Below are 24,142 nucleotides of genomic sequence, written 5' to 3'. Positions count from 1 at the left end.
TACAGAATAAAAGATATACTATACAATAGTATATGATGTAGCAACATTTATAAGTTCTCATACACACAGTCTTGGTAAGTTGTAGTCAAATTACTTACCTGGACATGGTTTGATGTTACAGAGTACTTGTTCTACAGCCGTTCCTTGACAGGATCTGCCACCAAACTGTGGTGGTGGATCATTGCATAACCTTGAACGACTTCTTGAACCCTGTCCACAGGTCTTGGTACATTCCTCCCATGGCATCCAGCTTCCCCACTGTCCATTGACTACAATACACAGTATTTAAATAAAATATCCAGTCAAGAGCTATTTCTGCCTTTAGTACACTTGTATTAACTACTTTAAGTTTAATACATAACTTACATATGACTTTGAGTGATACAGCAAAATAGCACAACTTAATACTCAACATCTAAAGAAGCCCTACAGCCATTGACATGTGTTTGGCCATTTTAGAATTTCCTGCAAGGGTTTATGTGATGTCATCAAATAATACCCTAATCTTTTTGACAATTACAGAGTGTAACAAAGTTATACAGGATATAGAAATATTAATCTGGAATTAAAAGTTCCCACTGAAGTTTTTTTGTTAGCCTCTTGCTGAGATAATTATAGCATTTGTATACAGAAATAGCCAATCCATAGTAGCAAGGTTATGTCAAACACTAGTAATAAACTCTTTTGTTGTTTATAGTCACTTACTCGGACAAGCCCTTGGATTACAGGCTTTGTTGTCAGTTTCCTCGCCACGGCATTGACGACCGCCATTGGCAGGTGTGGGATTGTCACAAGATCGTGTTCTTGTCTGTATTCCCTCACCACAAGTGACACTACATACCCCCCATGGCTTCCAGTCTGACCAATCACCATGCACTATAAAGTGGTAATAAAACACATAACAGCAAGTGCAAATTGCATTGCAGACAAGAGAGAATAAATGTGTAATGGACCTATAAAGTCCATTATAGTCATTCATATGTTTCAAAACTGACATTGAATGTTAACATTAATGGTACTAGTATAAAAATGTTAAACTCAATATATAGGATGGAAGGTAATTTTATTAGGAATTGTTTAGTGAAGGCTGTAAGGAAAGCAGTTGGGGCAAATCAAAATATATTACGTAATATATTTCACTCAATCAAAATTTGAGTTGCTGGCATTGAACATAAGTGAAAGAGAAAAAAAATATAATTTTCAAAGAACAAGTACAATTTTTAAAAATGAAAGTCACTCAACATGATATCTAAAAAGTGCCATTCTAGAATCCAATATGGCTACTGACTACTGTGTTAACTCTAAAAAAATTATCAATTTCCTTGAAAGGAAGATGGTGAACACACACCGAGGCGTATTCTAACAAAATATTGTAGCCTGTAATGTGGACAAAAGTACTTGTACTTAAACTCACCTCTGACTGTAATATCTGTAATTACAGATACTGCACCCACCATATTAATAGCCTTGCAGGCATACCCGGCTGTGTCACTTAATCTTGCCGCTACAATACGCAGGGAATTATTCGATAATATTGAGATTCGATCTCCACTGAGTATCATAACAGAGTCTGAGCCTTTTGATGTACCAAACCACCATTCCATTGTGGGTTCAGGTTCACCTGTAGCAATACAGTCAGCCAATATAGTATCGCCAAGATCAACTATGATGTCTTCAGGAGGCTCTATGGTGAATTCTGGTCGATCTATCACAGAAAGCAATAACAACAAGGTAAATGTTTTATTTGATCAAAAAAATTAAAACTTCTCAAAGTGTCAACAACTACTTTAAGCAAATACCATGGTAAGGAAAATATGTAATGTTTTTGTTCTTTATTCTCCTATCAAATAAGAACTGTAAAAATTTGCTTGGCTGACTTACTTCTAACAGACAGCTTAGCTCTGCCTTCAGCAGCACCAACATTATTAACAGCTCTACATACATAATCACCAGCATCTTCACTCTAAAATGAAATAAAAGCATAAACATTTGTAGTAAAATCATGATCAATTAAAAATTTCAAACCAAATCATCGTTTGGTGTATAAGTGCTATTTGTTTTGCTGTAACGAGGCTGAACAGGGCAAGCAGGATGGGGAATGCTTGGTTTAATCTGGGGTTGGTAATCCTGAACTATCTTTGGATAGTTTAAAACAGGGCAGTAAAGATATTGATCGTCAAACATGGCAAAGTAATTTGAGTGTTTTTCCAAAACTTAAGGACTTTATATTAAGGACTTCAAAAATTATTTTCAATGCCACATAGTAAATTGCAGAACATTTGTTTCAGTACTTTTTGAGATATCAGTGGAACAAAATTTCTGCACCGACAGACACAGACAGACAGACAGACAGACAGACAGACAGACAGGAGCTAATGACCAAGTACATATAACAAGTACACATGTATATTTTCTATGATTTATTAATTTTCTTTAATTTAAGCCTTCGAGTTGTAAACTATTCTTTTCCCAGTTATGTAATACTTTAAGGCCAGGGGCCTACGGTATTGTAATACAAATTATCATTATTATTATTATTATTATTATTATTATTATTATTATTATTATTATTATTATTATTAACCTCAACAACAAGGTCATGGATGGAAGAGAATATTAATGAAATTTCAAATACTTACAATGGCACCATAGATGGCGATTGAGCCATTTTGTAGTTGCCTGATTCGATTAGAAAATCTGACAGGTGCGTCATTCTTATACCAAAAGATATCAGGTTGAGGGTCACCACTTGCTTCACAGGGCAACAGAACACTGGTAAGCTGATTCACCACACTATCCGGTACTTCTTTCACAAGGGGTGGAACTGAAAAAGAACGAGAATAATCAGATATTATTCCCCAATATTTTCTTCACTCAGCCAAGGAACATACGAGAGAAGGATCAGTGTCACTATAAATCACTAGATAAGTAGTGAGAATCACTTACATCATGAGTATTTGCTGGTTGAATGAAGAAAAATATTGGGGAATAACATAATTATCCCTCTTCAAGCATAATTCATGAAAAATTGGGAAAAATAATGGTGATTTGGAAGTTTAATCCATATTTCAATCTTTAGAGAACAGTGATGTGACATAGAACAACCACGGTATATATAATCCCCATTTTCTGCTCAATGACAATATCCTCGCTAGTGCATGGTTTGTGTTCTGCCTACATTTGCAAATATTTTGTACTGATACATAATCATTTGGAAAATATGTTTTGTCAAACACTTCTCACAAACTTGCCCTACCACACATCAAAATAATCGACACAGCAGTTTTTGAGTTTAAGTTGTGCACACACTCACAGACAGACAGACAGACAGACATCACACCCCGACAAACCACTACTGAACCCCTTATTTGTTCAATCAAATAATTTCTATTTTTTTGACATTCCAGGTGGCAAAATTGTATATGAATAATTCATATATAAACAGTATAATGACCTACTTTTAATTCTGACAGCAGCAACGCCAATCCTGGTACCAGCTGGGTTGTCTGCTAAACATGCATAGGTGCCTTCATCTTGCTTCCGTACATGGCTTATTATCAGCTCACTTCTACCATCTACACTACGAGGATCTAGTATACACATACAAGTAAAAATTATCAAGCAAACACATAATAATACATTGACAGTTTTTCTAGTCATACTTGTCTGGTAATTTATACCCATCTTTGTATGGAGAATGTCTATAACTGCAAGACTGGCTGGAATCATGTCTAGGTACTTGAAGGGATCCTACTGTGGTTTCAACATTGTGTGAAGGAACTAATATATACGATAATTTCACTATTGAGGTGACAAAACAGTACTCTTAAAAGTTTATATCTGATATCCATTTACCGTTACCAAGTAAACACACTTTCATGAGGGGACATTACCTTTAAATAACTTTACAGAAGTAGCTCAGTAATGGTGTGCACTGTCAAGAATTTTTAGGGAAATGACTAAGTGAAAATATGTAAGTCAAGCTAAGTAGTGTTGTTAAAACTGCATCTTTAATAATTGGGGGCAGACTTTTACTCCCTTGACTCTCACTCTACTGACCACATCACGAGGAAATCAAAATCAATAATTAGCAATGACTTTCCACCCAGTGAACAAAATGCTTGCATCACTGCCTTTTGGAGTATGGTATACAGCAATTAAATCAAAGAGGAATCATTTTCAAACAGTTTTTACTCAATGGCTGCCTATACATAGTTTATAGTTTAGCTGTTACATCTGCACGATAATTCTGTTAACTTTAAAAGTGACCACAGGTTGCATAGCACCAAAGGTGCTGTTGAGGGTTTGCCCATCAGAGGTATACTGTCATCCTTAGCGTTTGTTTGGCAACTACCTTCTGAGTACACATATATGTCTTACAACAACTACAAGTCTAGTCCATACACTGAACCATAGACCCTCCACTGGAGGGTCTATGACTGAACCAAGCACAATGCTCACATTCACTATTTTCATATTACAATTATCACAACTTTTGACATTCATGTATATACAAAAACATTTTACTCCAGTACACAAGCTCTGTCACTACTATATGTAATTTTCTTTTATCTTATCTTTTAGGGTTGTCAGTGGCTGAACTGTTAGCTCAGGTGCCACTTACCACTGCAGTCAATGTTTGAATCCTGCCAGAGTTGGCAGGGTTTGATCAAACATTTCCTAGATCTGTATAGGAAGGGTGATACTCAAGTTTGACCCTACCACAAAATGCGGATTTTCCCTGGGTAATACGGTTTCCTCTTCCTTCAATACAAGGGCTTAACAAGTGGGAACTGTATTTGAATTTCCAAATTTGATTTGGATTTACAAAGTATATATCTTTTTCCATTGTAAATGTTTATGTTATTATTATTCTTAATTACATACTTGGAATATCTTCTCCGTTCTGAGTCCATGTGATATCAGGTACAGGTACACCAACAGCTTCACACTCTAAATGAATCCGGCCATTAGCTACTACTTCCTGCTCAGACGGTAAAACAGTAAACTTGGGTGGAACTGCAAAAGAATAGAACACATAGTTGCTTGTCATGGCAAGTAAACTATCACATACACATGTAAGAAATATATGTTATACCATCCTTGCATCCTCGATACTCACACCATGACTCATCTATTACACTCAAGAAATTACTGTTCAGCTGGTTTCCATGGCATAATCATCATATGACCTTTGACCTCCGAGTCACCGAATAGTTCAGTTCAGGAGTACATTTTCATCCCATTGATGTATAGGATGTTTGAGCAATTTTAGCTTGACTTTGTAAGTAATGAGAAATTTCGCTAAGTAGTGAGGTTATCAAAAGTTTATACTAAAACAGGTTAGTAGAGAAATTTGTATCACTTTAATACCTTGCACGCTCAGCAACATTTCTGAGGAGTCTCTTCCAGCCTCATTGATAGCTGTACACACATAGGTACCGGAGTCTATTACCTGGAAATTGACAAATCAATTTGTGTTATGCAGGCAGGGAGTTGGCATAGAGAGGAGATACACAACATATATAACCAAGATGTTGGTTTGGTGTTTTACTCATGTACCATGACATTTTGTACATACACTCAGATTGTAATAAACAATAAAAATAATAATGTTGAATGTTGCATCATGGGAAATGTGATAATAAATACTAAAGAATTGGTATTGTAAACAATAGTGTTACATTCTTTGCAACCACAAATGATCAATTCATAGTTACCCTGACCATTGTGGGAGGTTTATTTTATCGGTAGCTCCAGATTAGGTATTACGATAATCACTGATAGTCCCATACTCCTTTGCGTCTGAGCATGCTCAGTCTGGATTGCAAGTTCCCTATTGATATATCAACTATTCACCTGTGTTCTGAACAGCTGTAATGTTCCATCATCTGTGATTCTATGCCCATTGCGTTGGTCAACACTGATACCATCTTTTTCCCAGCTTATGGTGGGAATTGGTATTCCATCAGAAACACATGGTAGACCAATGTTCTTGTTTAAAACAACAGTAAAGGAGTCTGGACTAGGCAAGATACTGGGGGGAACTGAAAATATGAACAGAAAATTGAAAAGAGAGAAGTAATATATATGACTGAAGACATTAGGTGGTTAAAAAACAACAGAAATTGTCTGTATATGAGAAGTATCATCTGTTATCATATACCAAGTACCGCTGCCAATGCAATTCAATGGAGAGCATGCGCAACTAGGCCAGGCAATAATTTTCTGTATCACGCCACAGCACACTTTGCCCAAACATGGCAAGTCACACGCTTATCGATATCCCTTCACTTAGTGATTTGGCACGGTTAATTTCTTCACTATTTTGTTTTTTGTGAAAAAAATAATATTTCCCTGCCAATTTATGTGATTATGTGACACAAATGATGTTTCCATATCACTACAAAGGGTATATGATAAAACCTTTATGGTCCAAGTATGGGTTTTGTGGACCTTGATAGTATGGCTTACATGCCCTCCAAAAGTCGGGCCCTTTTGCCGTACAACCTAGGTCACAAAACCCATATCCGGGTCATAAAGATTATTATTAACTTACTCTGTGTCAACATACTTATATCATGACACTTACAGCTTGGTACATGTAATTTTAAGTTTAACTGAACTCGTAGGCAAAGGTCTCTAGAATCTTATATGACAACAATGACCTGTAAATATTATACTTGGAAACATTTCCTTACACCTGTTTCTTCTTCTGCAATAAGCTATTCTGAGCTAGACTCAGAATATAACATGGCAAGTTTATACTGTCTCATACCTTGAACTTGAAGATTCATCAACTGTTCAGCTGAGCCAGCATCATTCTCAGCAATACATTTAAACATTCCTGTATCTTCTTTCCTAGCAAACGGAATCTGTAGCCATCCATTGGGTAGAATTCTATACTTGATATCATTCCTTGAGATATCCTGGAAATCTTTTTGCCATCTTGTTATTGGTGATGGTGTTCCCCTGGCTGTACATTTCATTGTTACCAGCTGGTCTTCTATTACGATGTAATTTTGGTATTCTTCTAGGATGGTTGGCGTAACTATGAATAATAAAATCAGTTTTATAAAGCCAATCCTCTAGCATTTTTTTTGTATTGTGATGCCCCTAGGAGGTTAATTATAAATGGACAACTACTATAATTTAGTTTTACAGTGGAACACCACTCCTGCAAATAAAGATATTTTCATAAACTTTGGGTCCTGGAGTCATCTCATGGTTCTCCATCACATCAATTTGGTAAAATTGCCAAGAAACAACAATGTGAAACCTATTCTCCATTCACTGTTCGGTGAAGTCCTTGCCATGGACACACATTGTCTAATTAAGAGTCAGCAGACAAGCATATGTATTAGATGAGCAACATATTTTTATGACTACTAAGTACTTATTACCTTCAGATAAATAGTAATGAATATATTTATTATCACCTAATAAATGCTGTGAATTTCTGTTTATTAATATGTACCCAGACTAGGTGTAAGCTATTTCTTGACTCCCCATTTTAATACCCACTATTATATTTATTTGGGGTATCAAATAAACTGATTACTATACAAATGTGCATATCTGATATCTCTCATGAGGCAATTGCTGGACCACTGCCAGGACAATGAATGTCACGCTACTTTCAATTTGGTGTTCTTTGGCAATCACATGAAATTTATATGATGTGAAATGATGTGAAATGACTCAGGAACTCAAAGTTTATGAAAATGCCTTCATATCCTGGAGTGGTGTTCATCTTTAATATACATACTCTGTTGATAGGTACATCTATTCAGGCACAGCAAAGTTGTGCTATTGGTAATGCAAATGTTTTCAAAATTCAATATTTCAATCTAACACTTTTTCTTTTAATGTACACAGAAAATAATTTACAAAAATATTTAATTAAAGATAGACTGCATTAGGTATCTTTGAAAGTCCTTACCTTGAACTACTAAAGTAATTCTTTTCATGTCTGAGCCCGCTACACTTCTAGCTACACACATGTAAGTACCAGCATCCGAGAGTCCAGTGCTTTCAAGGGTCAATGACCCATCAGCATCCACTTCATATCTGGGTATTTCATTTAGTACAGTGTGTCCTCTGTGCCAGTATATACGTGGTTTAGGGCTTCCAGTAGCCTGGCATTCTAACCGGACACTACTGGAAAGGGCTGTTTTCACCACGGCTGATCTATCTTCAATAGATGGTGGTACTGTTGGAAAGAATTACAAATCAAATTATAAACTCAATATGTCTTATTCCAGTTACCCACTTCACAGTCAATTTTGAAAGAAATGTCACAGGATGGCACCCCGATGAGGGTTAATATCAAATCGCAGTAAATGAAGCAGTCTTCAAAATGTGTCTAAAACAACTCTTCCTAGCAAGTACATGAAGAGAAGTAAAGGTACCAGCATACTTTGAATGATTGAGCATGCAAACAACTTTTGCATGGAAACACTGGGATATTATGATTTTGTGACTGACACAGGAATAGCCATGAACTAGTAATCAGTATGTCCGATTTTCAGATACAAGCTATACTATAATTCGAGTAATGTTGTCATTAAGGGTTAATATATGCATGGCAAATCTCTGTAAGTGATAAAGACTTACCTTGAATTTCTAGCGTAATGATTCTGGTAACATTACCACCAGGGTTCGAAGCATGGCATGTGTAGTCATCACTGTCAGATACACTGGCTGAACTAAAGGATAAAGATCCACTCTCATGGAATGTGTAGCTGCCACCATTGGCTGTTAGTTTGACATCACCTTTGTGCCAAGTGACTTTAGGTGGCGGTATGCCCAGTACTTCACAGGGTAAGAAGACATCAGCATTTTCAGATACAGCTATGTAACGGTCATCTTCACTGATACTGGGAGGAACTGAATATAAAGAATGTAATGCTTTTGTATTAAAATATGGAATATGGAAAAGCATTTTGTAATAATAATAATAACAATAATAATTATAATGAGTCTTCTAAGTTCTGACTAGACAGGCTTTCTGTAGGTAAGAAATGGACATTGACTATACATAGTACAAGACATTGACATATATAACTTATAAGACAAGACTATTTCTTTGGCTATATGAATGTCGAAATGTAGTTAAATGGTGCCTAATATACAATACAATCTATTTACTATATGAGACTCACAAGTAGTCAGGAATATCTCCTGCAAGATAAATGTTAATTTTTTTAAATCGATTTTATCCTGATCAGGATAAATGAACTTTGAACTCTCTGGTGTGCATAACTATGATATGCCTCATGTGGAAACAGGTATGTATGCTGTTCAACTCTCACAGACCAGAGCTGAGTACTTATATGACAAGTAACCTACCTAAAACTTCAACATTGAAGGATTTACTATTATTTCCGGCAACATTGGTGGCAACGCATTGATAGCGTCCACTGTCAGTGACTTGAGCACTGTAGATTTGTAGCAGGGTGTTTCGTCTCAATATACGCATGCCCCGTTCTCGCAGAGAGAGTTGATGGTTGTCTTTGAACCAGTTGATATCTGGTGGTGGATCTGCATCAGCTGGACATTCTAAAGCTACTGGGTTGTTCTGTATGACTTTGATGTCATTTGGTATGCCTGACCCTTCAATATCAGGTGAAGCTGAAAGGCAACAGTTACAGTTCAGTGAATATTTCACAGATATCATTCAGTGTGAAATCATGCAATGACCCTCAAGAACCCAAAGTTTATGAAAATACCTGTAAATCCTAGAACACCATTCCCCTTTAACTTGTCAAATCAAAATAAATGAATCTGTTCTAAATGAGGAAAGTAAAGTGACACATGTAGGAATGGAACCCACATCCCCCTAAACACTAGTCAGAGTGCTCTAACCAGCTTAGCTAATGTGTCAACTGGTAGATTCCATGAATTGTTCAAGATAAGTTTCTTTCCTTGCGGTGGTGGTGAGAAGCCAGCTCATTTTTAAAGCTTTACCTTTATTAAATGTAATACTAAATGCTCTCTGTGTTAGTTACTTTTGGCCAAAAACTGTCCATAAAGATTCAATATCGTTATGTCATATCATAATATTATTGTCAAGTTGTATGCAAAATAGAAGTTCTTCAGTTTCTCAGTTAAAATGAACAACATATACTTACTTTGTACATGAATGTTAAAAATCCTGGTAGAATTTCCAGCTATGTTGGAAGCAAAACACATGTATTGTCCCTCGTGAAACTCCTCTATGCTTTGGATATCTAGATATCTGCCTCTACCAGTAACCTTAATACCTCTATCGTTAGGCGTGATTGGCTGACCATTTCGTAACCATATCAACCGAGGTGGAGGGATAGCACTGGAGTCACACTCCAAGGTCACAGGTCGACCTTCGATTGCTGTCAGTTCAGTAGGAAACTCATTCTCATCAATACTAGGCGGAACTGAAGGAAAGAGTTAAAATATGCGTCAAACAGAAATGTATACCATATTCCACCATGCACAATAATAATAATAATTATAAAGGTGGTTCATAGTGCACCTAATCTCGCCGAGCTCTAGGCACAGAGGACAGAAGCATAAAGGAAGTAAGTAATGATGACAAAGTGATTCACTGCTTGAAGATCCAAGCCAAGTTATTGTCTTTGAACAGAAAATATGAAGTATATACTAAATGTCACATCAATCCATGTCTATGTCACTGTTCTGTGGTGCTCGAAATATGAGTCAAAACATTCTAAATTGCCATTATCTTTCCTGATTTATACTTGAGCAGGTTGAATCATATTATTCCCAATATTTCCCTTTATTCAACCAGAAAATACTCGCAACCCACAGGTTTTATCACTTTGAGATGCAAGACTCCTTAGTTCACTCATATTTTCCTTGGCTGAACAAAGAAAAATATTGGGGAATATTATCTAATTACAACTTTAACAGTTTTGTATTATTCATATATATCTAACAGAAGCAGCTATTTTGCATAGTTTTCTTATCACAATAATCTAAGAATGTTGTATGATATCTATCTATCTAATAAATTTATATAGTGCCAAATATCCAAAGAAAACAATGTTCAGTGGCGCTTAGAGTTAGAAAGAAGATGTAATTTGATATGTAACTTCTTACCATGCACAATAACATCATAAACCTTGGTACCATTGCCTGCAGCATTGACAGCAACACATTTATATCTACCAGCATCTGTAATCTGTACATTAGGTATCTGAAGTAATCTGCCTCCAGATGATATAGATATTCCATGTGGTCTTTGATGAAGTGGTCTGCCGTCCTTCAGCCAGTATATTCTAGGTATAGGTACAGCAGTCTCCTCTACAGGGCATTCTATTGTCAGAGGCTGGTTTGTGACAACAGTTACATCTGTAACGATGTCTGTTCCATGGACCCTAGGAGCAACTAAGGAATATAGCAAAGATAAAAGTTAACAGCTTCTAGGTATAGGTACAGCAGTGTCCTCTACAGGGCATTCTAATGCATTAATTGTGAGAACAGATCCTTATATTTCACACCAGCAGTTTTTATTACTTGATTCAAAAGCACCTATGGCATAATTTCCTACTATTTCTGTCTACGAGCAGATTGTAACTACTGAAGTGGGCTTTTGTGAAGCTTTCAGAAGGGTCCAACTGATTGGAATACATCATAACCATTATCTACTATGCCTGCGATTTGGCCAAATTGCATATCTTGAAACAAAGGGACATGCATAGTCCGATATGACATTTGTACCAAGATTGGATATTGTATGTCAGAGAAATTAGGTATTACAGATGGACAAACAGTTGGAACAACTGTAAATAGTTCTTCCTTCAGGGGACTAAAAAATAAAATCATAAACTTACCATATACAGTGAAGTCTACGTTAATAGTTGTATTACCGGCTGGGTTGGTAGCCATACAGGTATAGCGACCAGTATCAAAGGGCTGAGCATTTCTGATATACAATGATCCATCATCAAGTTGTGTGACATCATCACCATACAATCTGACTGGTAAACCATCTCTCAACCATACTACTGTTGGTTCTGGTATACCAGAAGCAATACATCGTAGTTGTACATCCTCATTAACAATCACAGTCACATTTCTTGGTGTGTCTGTTGCAATCCTTGGAGGTTCTATATACATTTCAAAAAAATAACACATGATTAGATTGCAAATTGTACATGTTTTTTTATCATTTTCACAGAATTCTAAGTGCTTTAAATAACAGAATGAAGAGAATGTTTACATAGGTGTTGACAGATTACTGGTATTATTTTTCAAAGTTTGTTATAAAAGTGATAGACATTGTTCAAGTTACAACTTAGAGATAATTAATGACAGCTGTAAACATCAGGACTATACACTTTGTAGTCTGGTCCACCATACCATATAAATCTGTTTCAGCAAGTCATATATACATAAACCAATAATTAAGTCAAACACCTTGGTGGACATCACAGAAAAAATATTAACTGTGTTTATCAATTCTAATTGCTTCATACTGGTACATAAATCAAGGTTATGTGATTGTAATACTTGTTTTAGTATTTTCTACACATCAAAAAGGAAGACACAATACTAGCATGAAATCGTCCACATCAGTCTTCTACATAACATTAATTTAATTAAGAGATGTTTTACACTGATGGAAATAAGCACTTAGGAGTCATGAATATTCATTGTTCATTGTTGCTCATAGTCAAGACAACCTATAAAGGCTTAGTTTATGATTAAGTTGATGTTTCTCTGAAATCGTAACTAATTGTAGATGATATAAAATCATAAAATGGCTCCAAATCCATAGTTTATGCAAGTGCCTTAATTTTCTAGAGTGGTGTTCCCCATAATAGTCTTACCTTGCACAATTAGTATGATAGTCCTGGTGGCTATACCAGCAACATTGTGTGCAGTACAAATGTAACGTCCACTATCAGGTTCCCTAGTACTATAAATTTGTAAAGATCCACTCTCGAGTTGTCGTCTGATCTGGCCATTTACCAAAAGTGGTTGATTGTCTTTCTGCCAAGTAACATGTGGCATTGGAATACCCAAAGTTTCACAAGGAAGGATTACTGCCTCTCCCAGGATGGAGACTAACTCGGTGGAACCACCACCTCTTATGAATGGTAATTCTGTGAAAAACAACCAATGTTACAGCCATTATGTTTCAGCTGAGAAAGTACTAGTATTATTTTATGAACAGGTTTCCTTCTTCCACTGAGATTTATAAAACTGACTTGCTTTGAATCATATTTCGTTTTCCAGTGTCCACACTACAGCTGATAGAATAATTCAAAGTCATCGAAAACATAGCTGGGAGCGTTGAACAAACTGATCTTGTGAAAAAACCATTTGAGTCAATCTGTCAGATCTGATCATTTTCTGTGATTATTATAATTCATATACATAGCTTACCATTGATGATAACCTCAACTGTATGGGTGTAATTTCCCACAACATTGCTAGCAATACATGTGTATGTGCCAGTATCAGCCCGGCTACCACTGAAAATTCTCAACGAACCATCATCTTGGATCTCAAGACCATATTCAAACCCTGTTAGTCTCTGGTCATCTTTTAGCCAAGCAATGTCTGGAATAGGAACACCCTTAGCTTTACACGGTAGGATAATTTCTTCCCCAGCTGTCACTGGGAACTTTTCACCACCACGGTTTGTAGGACCAACTATAGAAGGATGTTCTAGAAGCCAATGAAAGAAAGACGCGCCAAGAATTATTTTTTGGTAACAACTTACTAGCTGGGAATAATGCTGTCTCACGATTCATAGTTTCTGTAGTATAGTTTAGTTTTTACAATTTCCACTTATATGTATTACTTGCCTTGTACATTCAGTGTGATATTCCTGGTTGTAATATGTCTCCTATCCAAAGCAAAAGATGTATATTTACCACCATCAGAGTGGTGAATGTCAGCAAACAATGACTTTTTGCAAAGATTTGAACAGATAGATTGCATACCTTGTATATTGAGTGTTATCATCCTTGTTGTAACACCTGCTTTATTCGATGCAACACACATATATTTGCCACCATCAGAGTGGCGAACATCAGTGATGAATAATGATTTATTTTCTAAGATTTGAACAGATTGACCATCAACCTGTAATATGTCATTGGTCTTTTCCCAGGATACCATTGGTTGTGGCACACCCTCTGCTTCACATGGTAAAGTGACTGCTTTCCCAATAAGTACATCTATCGTTTCTGGACCAGGTTTGATGGTTGGAGGAACTGTAGATTAGAGTAAGAGTTGTGAAAATGTAAAAAGTGCTATCTATGGGCGAACAAACCATCTTGAAAAAGAGATGAACAGAACAGAAGTTTCTTGAAAGAAACCCTTTTTTGTGAGATCATGTACTTGCCTGTCACTCAATACAATTAGGCTAATCTCACTGTCTTTTCTCATTCGAGGCAATAAAAATTAAGGTCTCATTTATACCCACTCTCACAGCTGGGATTGAAGCAGAATCTTCCAGGCACCTTTGACCCTTTCTAGACTCACATGTCTATTCGTGGAAAACCTTGTCAACAACCATCACATTTATCACAATCTCTTTCTTGAGATTTGTAGGAAATCCTCAAAATGTCTAAACACATGTGAGCATAATATTCTTCTTTGCAAGATTTCAAAGTTGAAAAAGTTACTGACACAGATGCTATTGTATCATCCAAAATCCTACTATGAAGTTGATATCAGTAACGAAAACAGTCATGAGTACTAAAGGCAGTAATAAGTCTGACTGGAATGTGTATTCAAGTTTGCCGAATAAAGATGTACTTACTGAGCACCTTGACACTGATCTCTCTGGTATCATTACCAGCTTTGTTAGAAACTACACACTTGTACTCTCCTGTATCTTCCCGTGTAGCACTTGATATGATCAATGCTCCATCAGCCCTTGTGAAAGTAGTTGGGGAAAAACCAATAGGTTCATCATCCTTGTACCACTTGATATGAGGAATAGGATATCCTGATGCTGGGCATGAGAGAACAATTCTACTTCCATCAAGTTCTTCAAATTCATTAGGTACAGGTCTGTGAATAACTGGAGGTTCTGAAAAATATATGGTACAGGTCTGTGAATAACTGGAGATTCTGAAAAATATATAGTACAGGTCTGTGAATAACTGGAGGTTCTGAAAAATATATGGTACGGGTCTGTGAATAACTGGAGATTCTGAAAAATATATAGTACAGGTCTGTGAAAAAAAACGGAGATTCTGAAAAATTTATAGTACAGGTCTGTGAATAACTGGAGGTTCTGAAAAATATATGGTACAGGTCTGTGAATAACTGGAGATTCTGAAAAAATATATAGCATAGGTCTGTTAATAACTGGAAGTTGTGAAAAATATATGGCACACGTCTGTGAATAACTGGAAGTTGTGAAAAATATATGGCACAGGTCTATAAATAACTGGAAGTTGTGAAAAATACAAATGCCAAGGAAAGATTAAAAAGGCACGGCCTGTAACTTAATGGTCTGTGGTAGTTACTTTTGTTTAAAGGGGCACAGTCTGTAACATTACGATCTTTGGTGGTAACTTTTGTATAAGGGGATACAGTCTGCAACTTTATGGTTCTTAGTGGTTACTTTTTTGGTTGTTAGATCATGGTAGTCTCTAACTTTATGGTCTTCAATGGTTACCTTTTAATAAGGGGTACAGTCTGTAACATTTACTGTCTTTGATGGTAAGTTTTGTGTTAAATGCTAAGGGGACAGTGTAACTTCATAGCATTCAGGGGGTTATATACTGCACTTGATATGTATGCTATAAATGATCATGACACACGTCACTTCACTTGTATCACACTAACCTAGAACAATCAGTAGGATATCTCTGGAAACCTGACCAGCAATATTAGTAGCAAAACAGGAATATCTGCCACCATCACTCTTCTGTGCCATGGGCAACCTTAGTGAACCAGTCCTCAATATTTCAAAAGTTGGTTTATCATCAATCACCAGTCTAATACCATTCCTCTTCCATGTAAGTTTTGGAATAGGATCTCCACTCACTTCACATTCCAATATTGCTGGGTCATTGACGTTTACACTCACTTCTTCTGGACCATCCTTTATTTTTGGTGACTCTGTTCAAAGAAAACAAGAATATTTTTGGTCAATCTCTTCAAAACGAATACTGCCAATGCCAATGTGCACAACTGAGATCCACTGTATTACATACACATGCAGTGACAGAAACACACCTCAAACATGAAAACACCCCTACAGGATAACGGATCATAGAATAGACTTGCCCCAAGTGATTATATAACACTATAATTCATATAACCATACCTCATAGATTTCCATTGTAAAAGATGGCCTATTTTGACAGAAAATCACTCTTTTGGGCATTAAACTTGAAAACTACTGATCGGATTGCTTTCATTTGAACAGTTTTTCATCTAAACACCACAAGCAATGTCTCTACCAAATTTGAGATCAATCCATCCAACAGTTTCTTACTTTAAGTTGTTCACACACACACACACACACACACACACACACACACACACACACACACACACACACACACACACAACTTGATGCCTGTAGCATGCTGAGTTGTGCTAAAAACAAGAAAGTATTTTTGGTAACTGTTCAAAGAAACAAAGAAATATTTTAGTGACTATTAAATAGAACATGAAAATATTGTCTTACAATGTTGTATACAACCATGAAAGCAGACTTACTGTGTATTTTCAAGTTGATCACCTTAGTAGCATTGCCTGCTTCATTGAATGCTCTGCATTCATATTCACCCTCATCACTATCCATCGGGTTGGTGAATAACAAAGAACCATCTCCCCAAACCCTGATGGGTGATCGGAAATCTCCCGTTTCCACTTCATGGCCATCTTTGAACCATTTGATTTCAGGTCTAGGGTATCCAGTGGTAGGGCAGGGCAAAATGACTGCATTATTTGGCAGAGTCTTAACCTCATTGGGTATTCCTTCTTTGATTCTGGGAGGTTCTGAATCACGGACATTCAAATAAAAAAAAAAAATCAAATGTTGTATACTTCTGTTTGATCAGCAGTAAATGTGTAAAAAAAAAACGGTTTGGATCTTCAACTAGTTATCTACCTCAGCAGACATTTTCAAGAAGTATATTTCTGTTTCATCCATGTAAAGTTGTCTATGTTCTCTGGTTTTTAAAAATTCAGCAACATTAGATGTGTAGATAGTGTTTATAATAGCTGTGCCTGTGGGTCTGAATAGTGCAATATTTAGAAATCAAGTATGACGAACGTTTAACACTATCAAGTGACTTTGGGCCACAAAAGTAGTACATGTTTATATGATACTTTTACTGGAAGTATTCAACTTTATTTAGAATAGAATTAATAGGGACAAAATATCATTAAGTCTACAGTATCTCATGTCTTTACTGAACTTGAAAGAATGAACTGACAAAGAAATCAACTGATAGTAACACACACAATCATTCCGTTTCACATCAATTTGCATTCAGTTTCCGCAGCATTCCATTGTAGACAGTGTTTGGTCAGTTGAGGGCTTTTTACATGTATTGCCTATTAGAATACATTAGGGCTTGGCACTTTGTTTGGTACGTACAGTATTCCTGTTGTCTCAGAGTTCAGTTTCATCAGGTTCTACTGTATATATATGACGCTACAATAACTGGAGGAATTCAACTTTTTTCAATATCAATTTGTAATCAGCAAACACAACTATTTCCACTTTGCCCAAACTAGTAACGATTATAGCTGAAAGTCCTTGCGCATATCAGTGCTTGTCTCCCAAGGAATTTGATGAATCCACCCACCCCACTCACAGGTCAGAATCAGCACAGGAGGAAACCACAGTACCCGGGGAAAACCTGCATTGTTTGGTTGTGTCAGAACTGCACAACAGTCTTCTTACTTACAACATGGCAAATTTAATGCTGTTTTGCTCAACTTATAGTCAGTTGTGTATTCCCCTGGTAGAGAGAAGATTTTAATCAATCCAAGACAAGGACTCAACCCTGAATGAAGTGGTAAGAAGCAAGTGTTTTAACTACTCTGCCATTTACAGAATTTGCCATATTCTGTACCTGTGCAAAGTGTACCGAGGTGGGTTATAGTTAAATAACAGTGTGTGTGCCAGGATTTGATAAACTAGACTGTTGCATCAGCATGTAATACAATCGTTACTGATTTATTAAGTACATATAAACAGAATAAAGACCAACCTTGTACAATAAGTGTGATATCTCTAGTAGCAGATCCAGCAATATTAGTAACTGTACATTTGTACAACCCAGAATCTGTAGGCTGTACACTACCTAGCTGTAATGACCCAGACTCTAATAACAATGTGCCATGTGAACTGGCATCAAATTCCCTGTTATTTTTATTCCATCTCACTGTTGGTACCGGGTCTCCAATAGACTCACATGGCAGGATAATTGGTTCACCAACAATAGCATGTATAGTTACTGGCCTACCAGATATGATTGGTGGTACTGTAAAACAAGAACCGAGTATTATTACACACATACTAGTGGTAATTTAACTGCAGCATAATACCGAAAACATCATTGCATACCTGCATGCAAATGATATGCAAATGATATGCAAATTAGGACATGATCATTCGGGACACATGAAATTGTGTGATTGCACTGTATGATTTTTTATGGAAAATTGCCATTTCAGAGAAACAAATGTAATAACAGAATCCTATGCCATGTGAATTGAAGAGTGTGTGTATTTAGGGGTATTTGCACTTGTGCTTGCAGTGTTTTCTGCTCCACTTTCAAAAGTACGGGAGCAGAGAACACTTTAAGTACCAGTCTGAGTATGTCATGGTTACTTCACTGGTGTGTGTGCATGCTAGTGGTATTTTCACTGCAGCAGTGCAATACTGGAAACATTGTATTACAGTATTACAACTTTTTCGCTGTCCAAATACTGGTAACCTTTACCAAACATTTCAAATCCAACAGCACAGGCTTTGAATTTTGGTTAAAAAAAACAAGAGCCAAAGGATTGGCAAAAAATTGTAATTTTACCTCAATGCATGTGTTAGTATTACTTTCGCTACGATCAAATTATTCATTCTGACATTCATCAAGCAAGTATTGGCATAATACTTGTTTGATGCATCATAACACAACAGCAAACTTTTCAATTTCATGATTGATTTCCAACAGATTTCCAGCTTTCCAAACAGATGCCCAGCAATTTGAAGCAACAAGACATGACACTGGAAGGTTTATTACTTACCATTTACTTTGAGTCTAACATCTTTTGTAAGATTTCCTGCTACGTTAACAGCAACACAAGTGTAGATGCCACTGTCTTCTACACGGACCCTCCTGATTGATAATGAACCAGTGCCCAGCTGGGCAAACTGGAGGTTATTCTCAGATATGAGGATTTCATTCTTATTCCAGGATATGACAGGTGGTGGAGTACTTTTGACAGCACATGGCAACTCTACAGATTCACCAACTGTTACAGAAATGTCTTCAGGAGACACGCCAGTCAGAAATGGGGGTACTGAAAAGAAGATTTACACAAACATTTATTTCAACTTCACAGAAGAACCCATTACACCTCTTGTCACTACACGTATATAATTTCTTCTTTACCTACACTTCTGCCTTTAAAGGAGTAACGAATGTTATAAACAAACATGTACATTTAACACCCCATTTCTGATATACAATCATACACAGATTTGTAAACCTCTTTGAGTACTCATGACTTTCAAATCTACACAACATTGCATATGACCCTCCACCAACAGTGCAACAAACTATTCACTTTATTTATGGTACACACTTGGACCTTGATTAGTAATTACTAGCTCACTGATTTTAAATAAACTTCATTAAAAATTTTGCCTTCAACAACACAAACATAAGAAAACAGGAGATATAAGTAAAAAGCAAAACAAAGTTGCACAAATGCATATAAATCAGACTGACACTATATAGACACATGCTTCTTGAAATATACACACTGCAGTATTCACAGGGCTTCAGTGAGTCTGGGTCATAAAAACAGGATGCTTTTGGCTAACTCATTGTAAATTCTTTAACCCTTTCATTCCTAGAGACAACATTGGAATAAATAGAAACTTGATTGTAAGAACATTTTCTAAAATTTAAGAATATTACTTCATTGGGAAGTAATATTTCTTGAATTCTGATCTAAAATAAAGTTGATCTTTTTCCAAAAATTACAGAGAAACAAGAATTTTTGTTCAAAAATTTTGGCGGGAAAGTTTCCAGTCCTGAAAGTGTTAACAGTACCTTGTACATGGAGTTTGATATCCTTCAGGGTGACTCCAGCTGGATTAGAAACCATACATACATACATTCCACTGTCCCTGGAATGAACACGTGGGATATGAAGCGACCCTTCCTCATCAAGGTAAAAGTAAGGATCATTTGGGGATATCAACTCCCCATCTTTTTGCCAGGTTGTTGATGGAGGTGGTATTCCTTCAGCTGGGCATGACAGCTTGACTGGAGAATACTGTGTAGCTGTGTAGTTGTTTGGAGAAGGCCGAATACTGGGAGGAACTTTCATAGAGAAAAGAACATCTAGTCAGAACAGTTGGAACTTTCATGATATATTGGTATGTTGTAAACTCCATATAATGAAGTTTGAACATTCTGGCATAAGAATTGAACACTTGTTCATGTCCATCAAATTTATATTTCCAACAAAGTATATGCTTCACTTTAACATATATCGTAGGTGAATACTTAGAAAAGATTATAGAACATTGATTATTTCATAATTATGTACCAGAGATTACTTGCACTGGTGTGTGCGCATACTAATGGCATTTTCACTGCAGTGCAATACTGAAAACATTATTGCATACTTACATACAAATGATACACAAACGAGGACACGATTGTATGATTTTTATGGAAATTTGTCCTTTCAGATACACTTATCTAATAACAACAGAACCCCATGATACATGAGTTCCAGTGTGGGTACTCAGAGGTATCTGCACTTATGCTTGCAATGTTTTCTGCTGTACTTTTACTTCTTGAAAGGATGAGTGCAGTGAACACTGCAAGCACTGGTGCAAACACTTGCACTCATATGTCATGGGGTTCTGTCATATTACTTACCATGAACTGTAACTGTGGTTACAAAGGTACCATTTCCTGCTACATTGGATGCAAAACAGGTGTACTTTCCAGCATCAATCAAACGGACATCACTGACGACCAGACTACTATCCTCCATCAATCTCACGGACGGGTTGAGACGGAAGTCAATCGGGAGGTCATCTCTCAACCATTGTATCGCTGGAGGGGGATTTCCAATCAAAATCTGACAAGTTAGAGTCATACTGGATCCAGCTGTGACACTTACTTGGGGATTACTGTAGCCAATCACTGGACGAACTGTAGACAAATCAATAACCATGATGTGGTGTGAGTAATCTTATTGAGAAGATACTGGACACTAGTATGCTATTGTGCCCCACAATGGGCATGTTAAAGTTCTTATCTCTCGTTAATTACCACGACAACAATTTTTCTGATAAAAGTTTTGTCTTCGATGCGAATTAGATATTATTTCCAGATAGTTTTGTACAATCAGTCAAGGAAAATACAAGTGACCTAAAGGGCCTTGTAGCCTTGACTTGAGGCAACAAGTAACAAAACCATTAGATTACAAGGATTTTTACCTGAATGAAGAAAGATATCAGGAAATAATATGATCCAATACCTACACTAGCATAATTAATGAAAATTCAGGAAAATTAATGTCAAAACATTTGGACTGTTTTGATTCTTATGATGCTCACCACAGAATCAAGGATGTAACGTAAAGACCTGTTGGCATAGAGGTTTAAATCTCATATTTTGTTCAAACATGTTCAACTTGGGTTGCATGTGGTAGAAAAAGTGTAACACCTACCAATTCCTGTAATTCTGATGTAAGCTGATACTTCTTCCGTACCAAATTGATTCGTAACCACACAGACATAGGTACCTTCATCTTCTAACTGAAGATCTGAAAACAGACAGGGTTTCCAAATAAAATGTCACCAGATTGAAAGAGTAATGGATGATATTTGAGCTTATCAACAGTCATCTTTGATACACAGAATAGTAAGCATTTCTGTTAAATACGTTTCGCTCTGACTGGTTATCAATAGTCATCACTGATTGGTTAATTCCACTGCTTGACTTTACAGTTGTTTTGGTTAATAAAGTATTCTAATCTAATCTAATTAGACAAAATAAGCAGGTATATGTTCCTTTGAAATTTTGGTATGTCTATTACTGTGTTGAGACTACAACTGTGAGTTTCACTCTTAGGCGACATAAAGTAGTAAAGCTAATAAACTGGATTTGGGACCCATTCACACTGCATTTTTGTACCTGACACAGATCAAATGGAATTTTGCACCAGACACAAATGATAAGTCAACTCTAAAAACTCCATTGTACCTGACTTAATGTAACCCTACTCACAGTTGACATTAACTCAAAATAAGTATTTAGGTTTTTTATGTTAGGTAAGACTACAGTCAACTCAACTGGCTAAGTGAGAACCTCCTATGTATCAGACTAGTTATCAGTGCTCATCTTTGATTGACTAACACAGGTGTTCCTTTATGTTTTGGTATGCCCATATCTGATTGGTTATCAATGCTCAGCTTTGATTGGCTAATTATACAAAATAAGCAGGTGTTCCTTTATGTTTTGGTATGTCTATATCTATTGGTTATCAATGCTCAGCTTTGATTGGCTGATTATACAAAATAAGCAGGTGTTCCTTTATGTTTTGGTATCTCTATATCTATTGGTTATCAATGCTCAGCTTTGATTGGCTGATTATACACGCACTGGGAACTAAAAGACATTTAGGTCAGCACTAATGCATTAATTATATACAGACTCAGGTAACTTACGTCTTATAGATAAACTTCCACTTTCAGTGACACTGATTCTATCATTGTCCTCTAAGGAACCATCTTCTTTGTACCAAGTTGTCACTGGTTGGGGATAGCCAAGTGCCACACAGGGTAAGGTTAGGTTCGAACCAATATCAACTGGTGCATCCAATGGTGGCTCTCGAATAGATGGCTTAGCTGCCAATATAATGAATAAGATTGGATTATTCTTGTTAAACTTGACCATTAATGTCTTGATTATCAGCTTACCTGTCATGGACTGTCATAACTAGCGAAGGCCTTATTTAGCCTTCTAGTTTGGTGAGAGTACTTATAGTATTTGGTACGTCACAGTGGCAGGATTTGAATCACTATTAAACCCAATTAAGCAGGGTGTACACTGGTTAAGTTTTGTGATACTGGTTTGTACTGGGGATGGTGTGCCTAAATACCACCACCACTTTGCTCAATATGAAATAGCAGAAGGCCAAACGTGGTGGCGGGAAGCAGTAAACATAATCATAAAGTTTGTATTCCTGTCAAAGGTATTAAAGTTAGCAACACAACCTGTTTGTTGTCAAGAAAAGTGTTGAAATAAGAATTTCAAGTATAGCTGAATGCTGTCAGCCAGCCCTTGATTGGTTTCCTCTGTTGAAAGCCTACTGTCATGTGATGTTGTAATAGGCCAGGGTGCTCAATTAAGTACATTCACAATGTGGTTATACACTTTTGAAAACAACCCCCTCTAGTGACAGATTTAACACTTTCACAGTAAAATGACATCTTATTTCATTACTACCATAACATATGGCTTTATCTTAATCTGTAAATAACCAAATTTTACAATTTCACATTTTACCTTTTCATGTAATACTTTTTTTTTTAGATCACTAGAAAGGAAGTATTATGAGTAATGCCTATTTCAAAATGCAACCTAGGAAAGCTTCATGCACTGACAAATAAAGACTTGTAGATACAAATATCGCCCTCTTTGTGAAAATACTTATACGACACTTGTCTGCCTATATGTAGCACAATTGTCAACGATAAATGAGTTTTAGGTTAAAACTTGAATGAATAGTGTCATGTCTTTCAAAATATAGTATACTGTCATTTCACTGTTAATGCTCCACATTTTCCTGATACAAAAATGGATCTTTGTCAATACTTTTAAGGCCACAAGACTACAGGTGAATATTTTTGACATTTGATTGGTATCTTCGCATACTAGGAGATTAAGAGGTTTCT

The 24,142-nt window shown here is 36.4% G+C and overlaps 1 protein-coding gene across 1 annotated transcript in view; it reads right to left on the bottom strand.

The window, feature by feature from the left end:
• Positions 1-24,142, bottom strand: part of LOC144441309 (hemicentin-1-like) — an 80,626-nt gene that overhangs the window by 24,292 nt on the left and 32,192 nt on the right. Inside the window, exons 12-39 of the mRNA XM_078130866.1 lie at positions 22,913-23,092; positions 21,913-22,008; positions 21,114-21,392; positions 20,274-20,546; positions 19,240-19,515; positions 18,204-18,476; positions 16,699-16,980; positions 15,817-16,092; positions 14,780-15,052; positions 13,956-14,228; positions 13,393-13,677; positions 12,834-13,109; positions 11,975-12,110; positions 11,101-11,279; positions 10,134-10,415; positions 9,352-9,633; positions 8,617-8,889; positions 7,943-8,212; positions 6,779-7,051; positions 5,860-6,047; positions 5,374-5,455; positions 4,888-5,019; positions 3,459-3,590; positions 2,640-2,824; positions 1,882-1,963; positions 1,415-1,705; positions 706-876; positions 99-269 (exon numbers count right to left, since the gene is read on the bottom strand). Coding sequence (XP_077986992.1) covers positions 99-269; positions 706-876; positions 1,415-1,705; positions 1,882-1,963; positions 2,640-2,824; positions 3,459-3,590; positions 4,888-5,019; positions 5,374-5,455; positions 5,860-6,047; positions 6,779-7,051; positions 7,943-8,212; positions 8,617-8,889; positions 9,352-9,633; positions 10,134-10,415; positions 11,101-11,279; positions 11,975-12,110; positions 12,834-13,109; positions 13,393-13,677; positions 13,956-14,228; positions 14,780-15,052; positions 15,817-16,092; positions 16,699-16,980; positions 18,204-18,476; positions 19,240-19,515; positions 20,274-20,546; positions 21,114-21,392; positions 21,913-22,008; positions 22,913-23,092 — 6,171 coding nt within the window. The remainder of the gene's footprint in view (positions 1-98; positions 270-705; positions 877-1,414; positions 1,706-1,881; positions 1,964-2,639; positions 2,825-3,458; positions 3,591-4,887; positions 5,020-5,373; positions 5,456-5,859; positions 6,048-6,778; positions 7,052-7,942; positions 8,213-8,616; positions 8,890-9,351; positions 9,634-10,133; positions 10,416-11,100; positions 11,280-11,974; positions 12,111-12,833; positions 13,110-13,392; positions 13,678-13,955; positions 14,229-14,779; positions 15,053-15,816; positions 16,093-16,698; positions 16,981-18,203; positions 18,477-19,239; positions 19,516-20,273; positions 20,547-21,113; positions 21,393-21,912; positions 22,009-22,912; positions 23,093-24,142) is intronic.

Source organism: Glandiceps talaboti, chromosome 10 (genome assembly GCF_964340395.1).
Source record: "Glandiceps talaboti chromosome 10, keGlaTala1.1, whole genome shotgun sequence".
Classification (NCBI taxonomy): Eukaryota; Metazoa; Hemichordata; class Enteropneusta; family Spengelidae; genus Glandiceps; species Glandiceps talaboti.
Note: the sequence above shows the minus strand (reverse complement) of the source record. Positions and strands in the feature narration are given on the sequence as shown.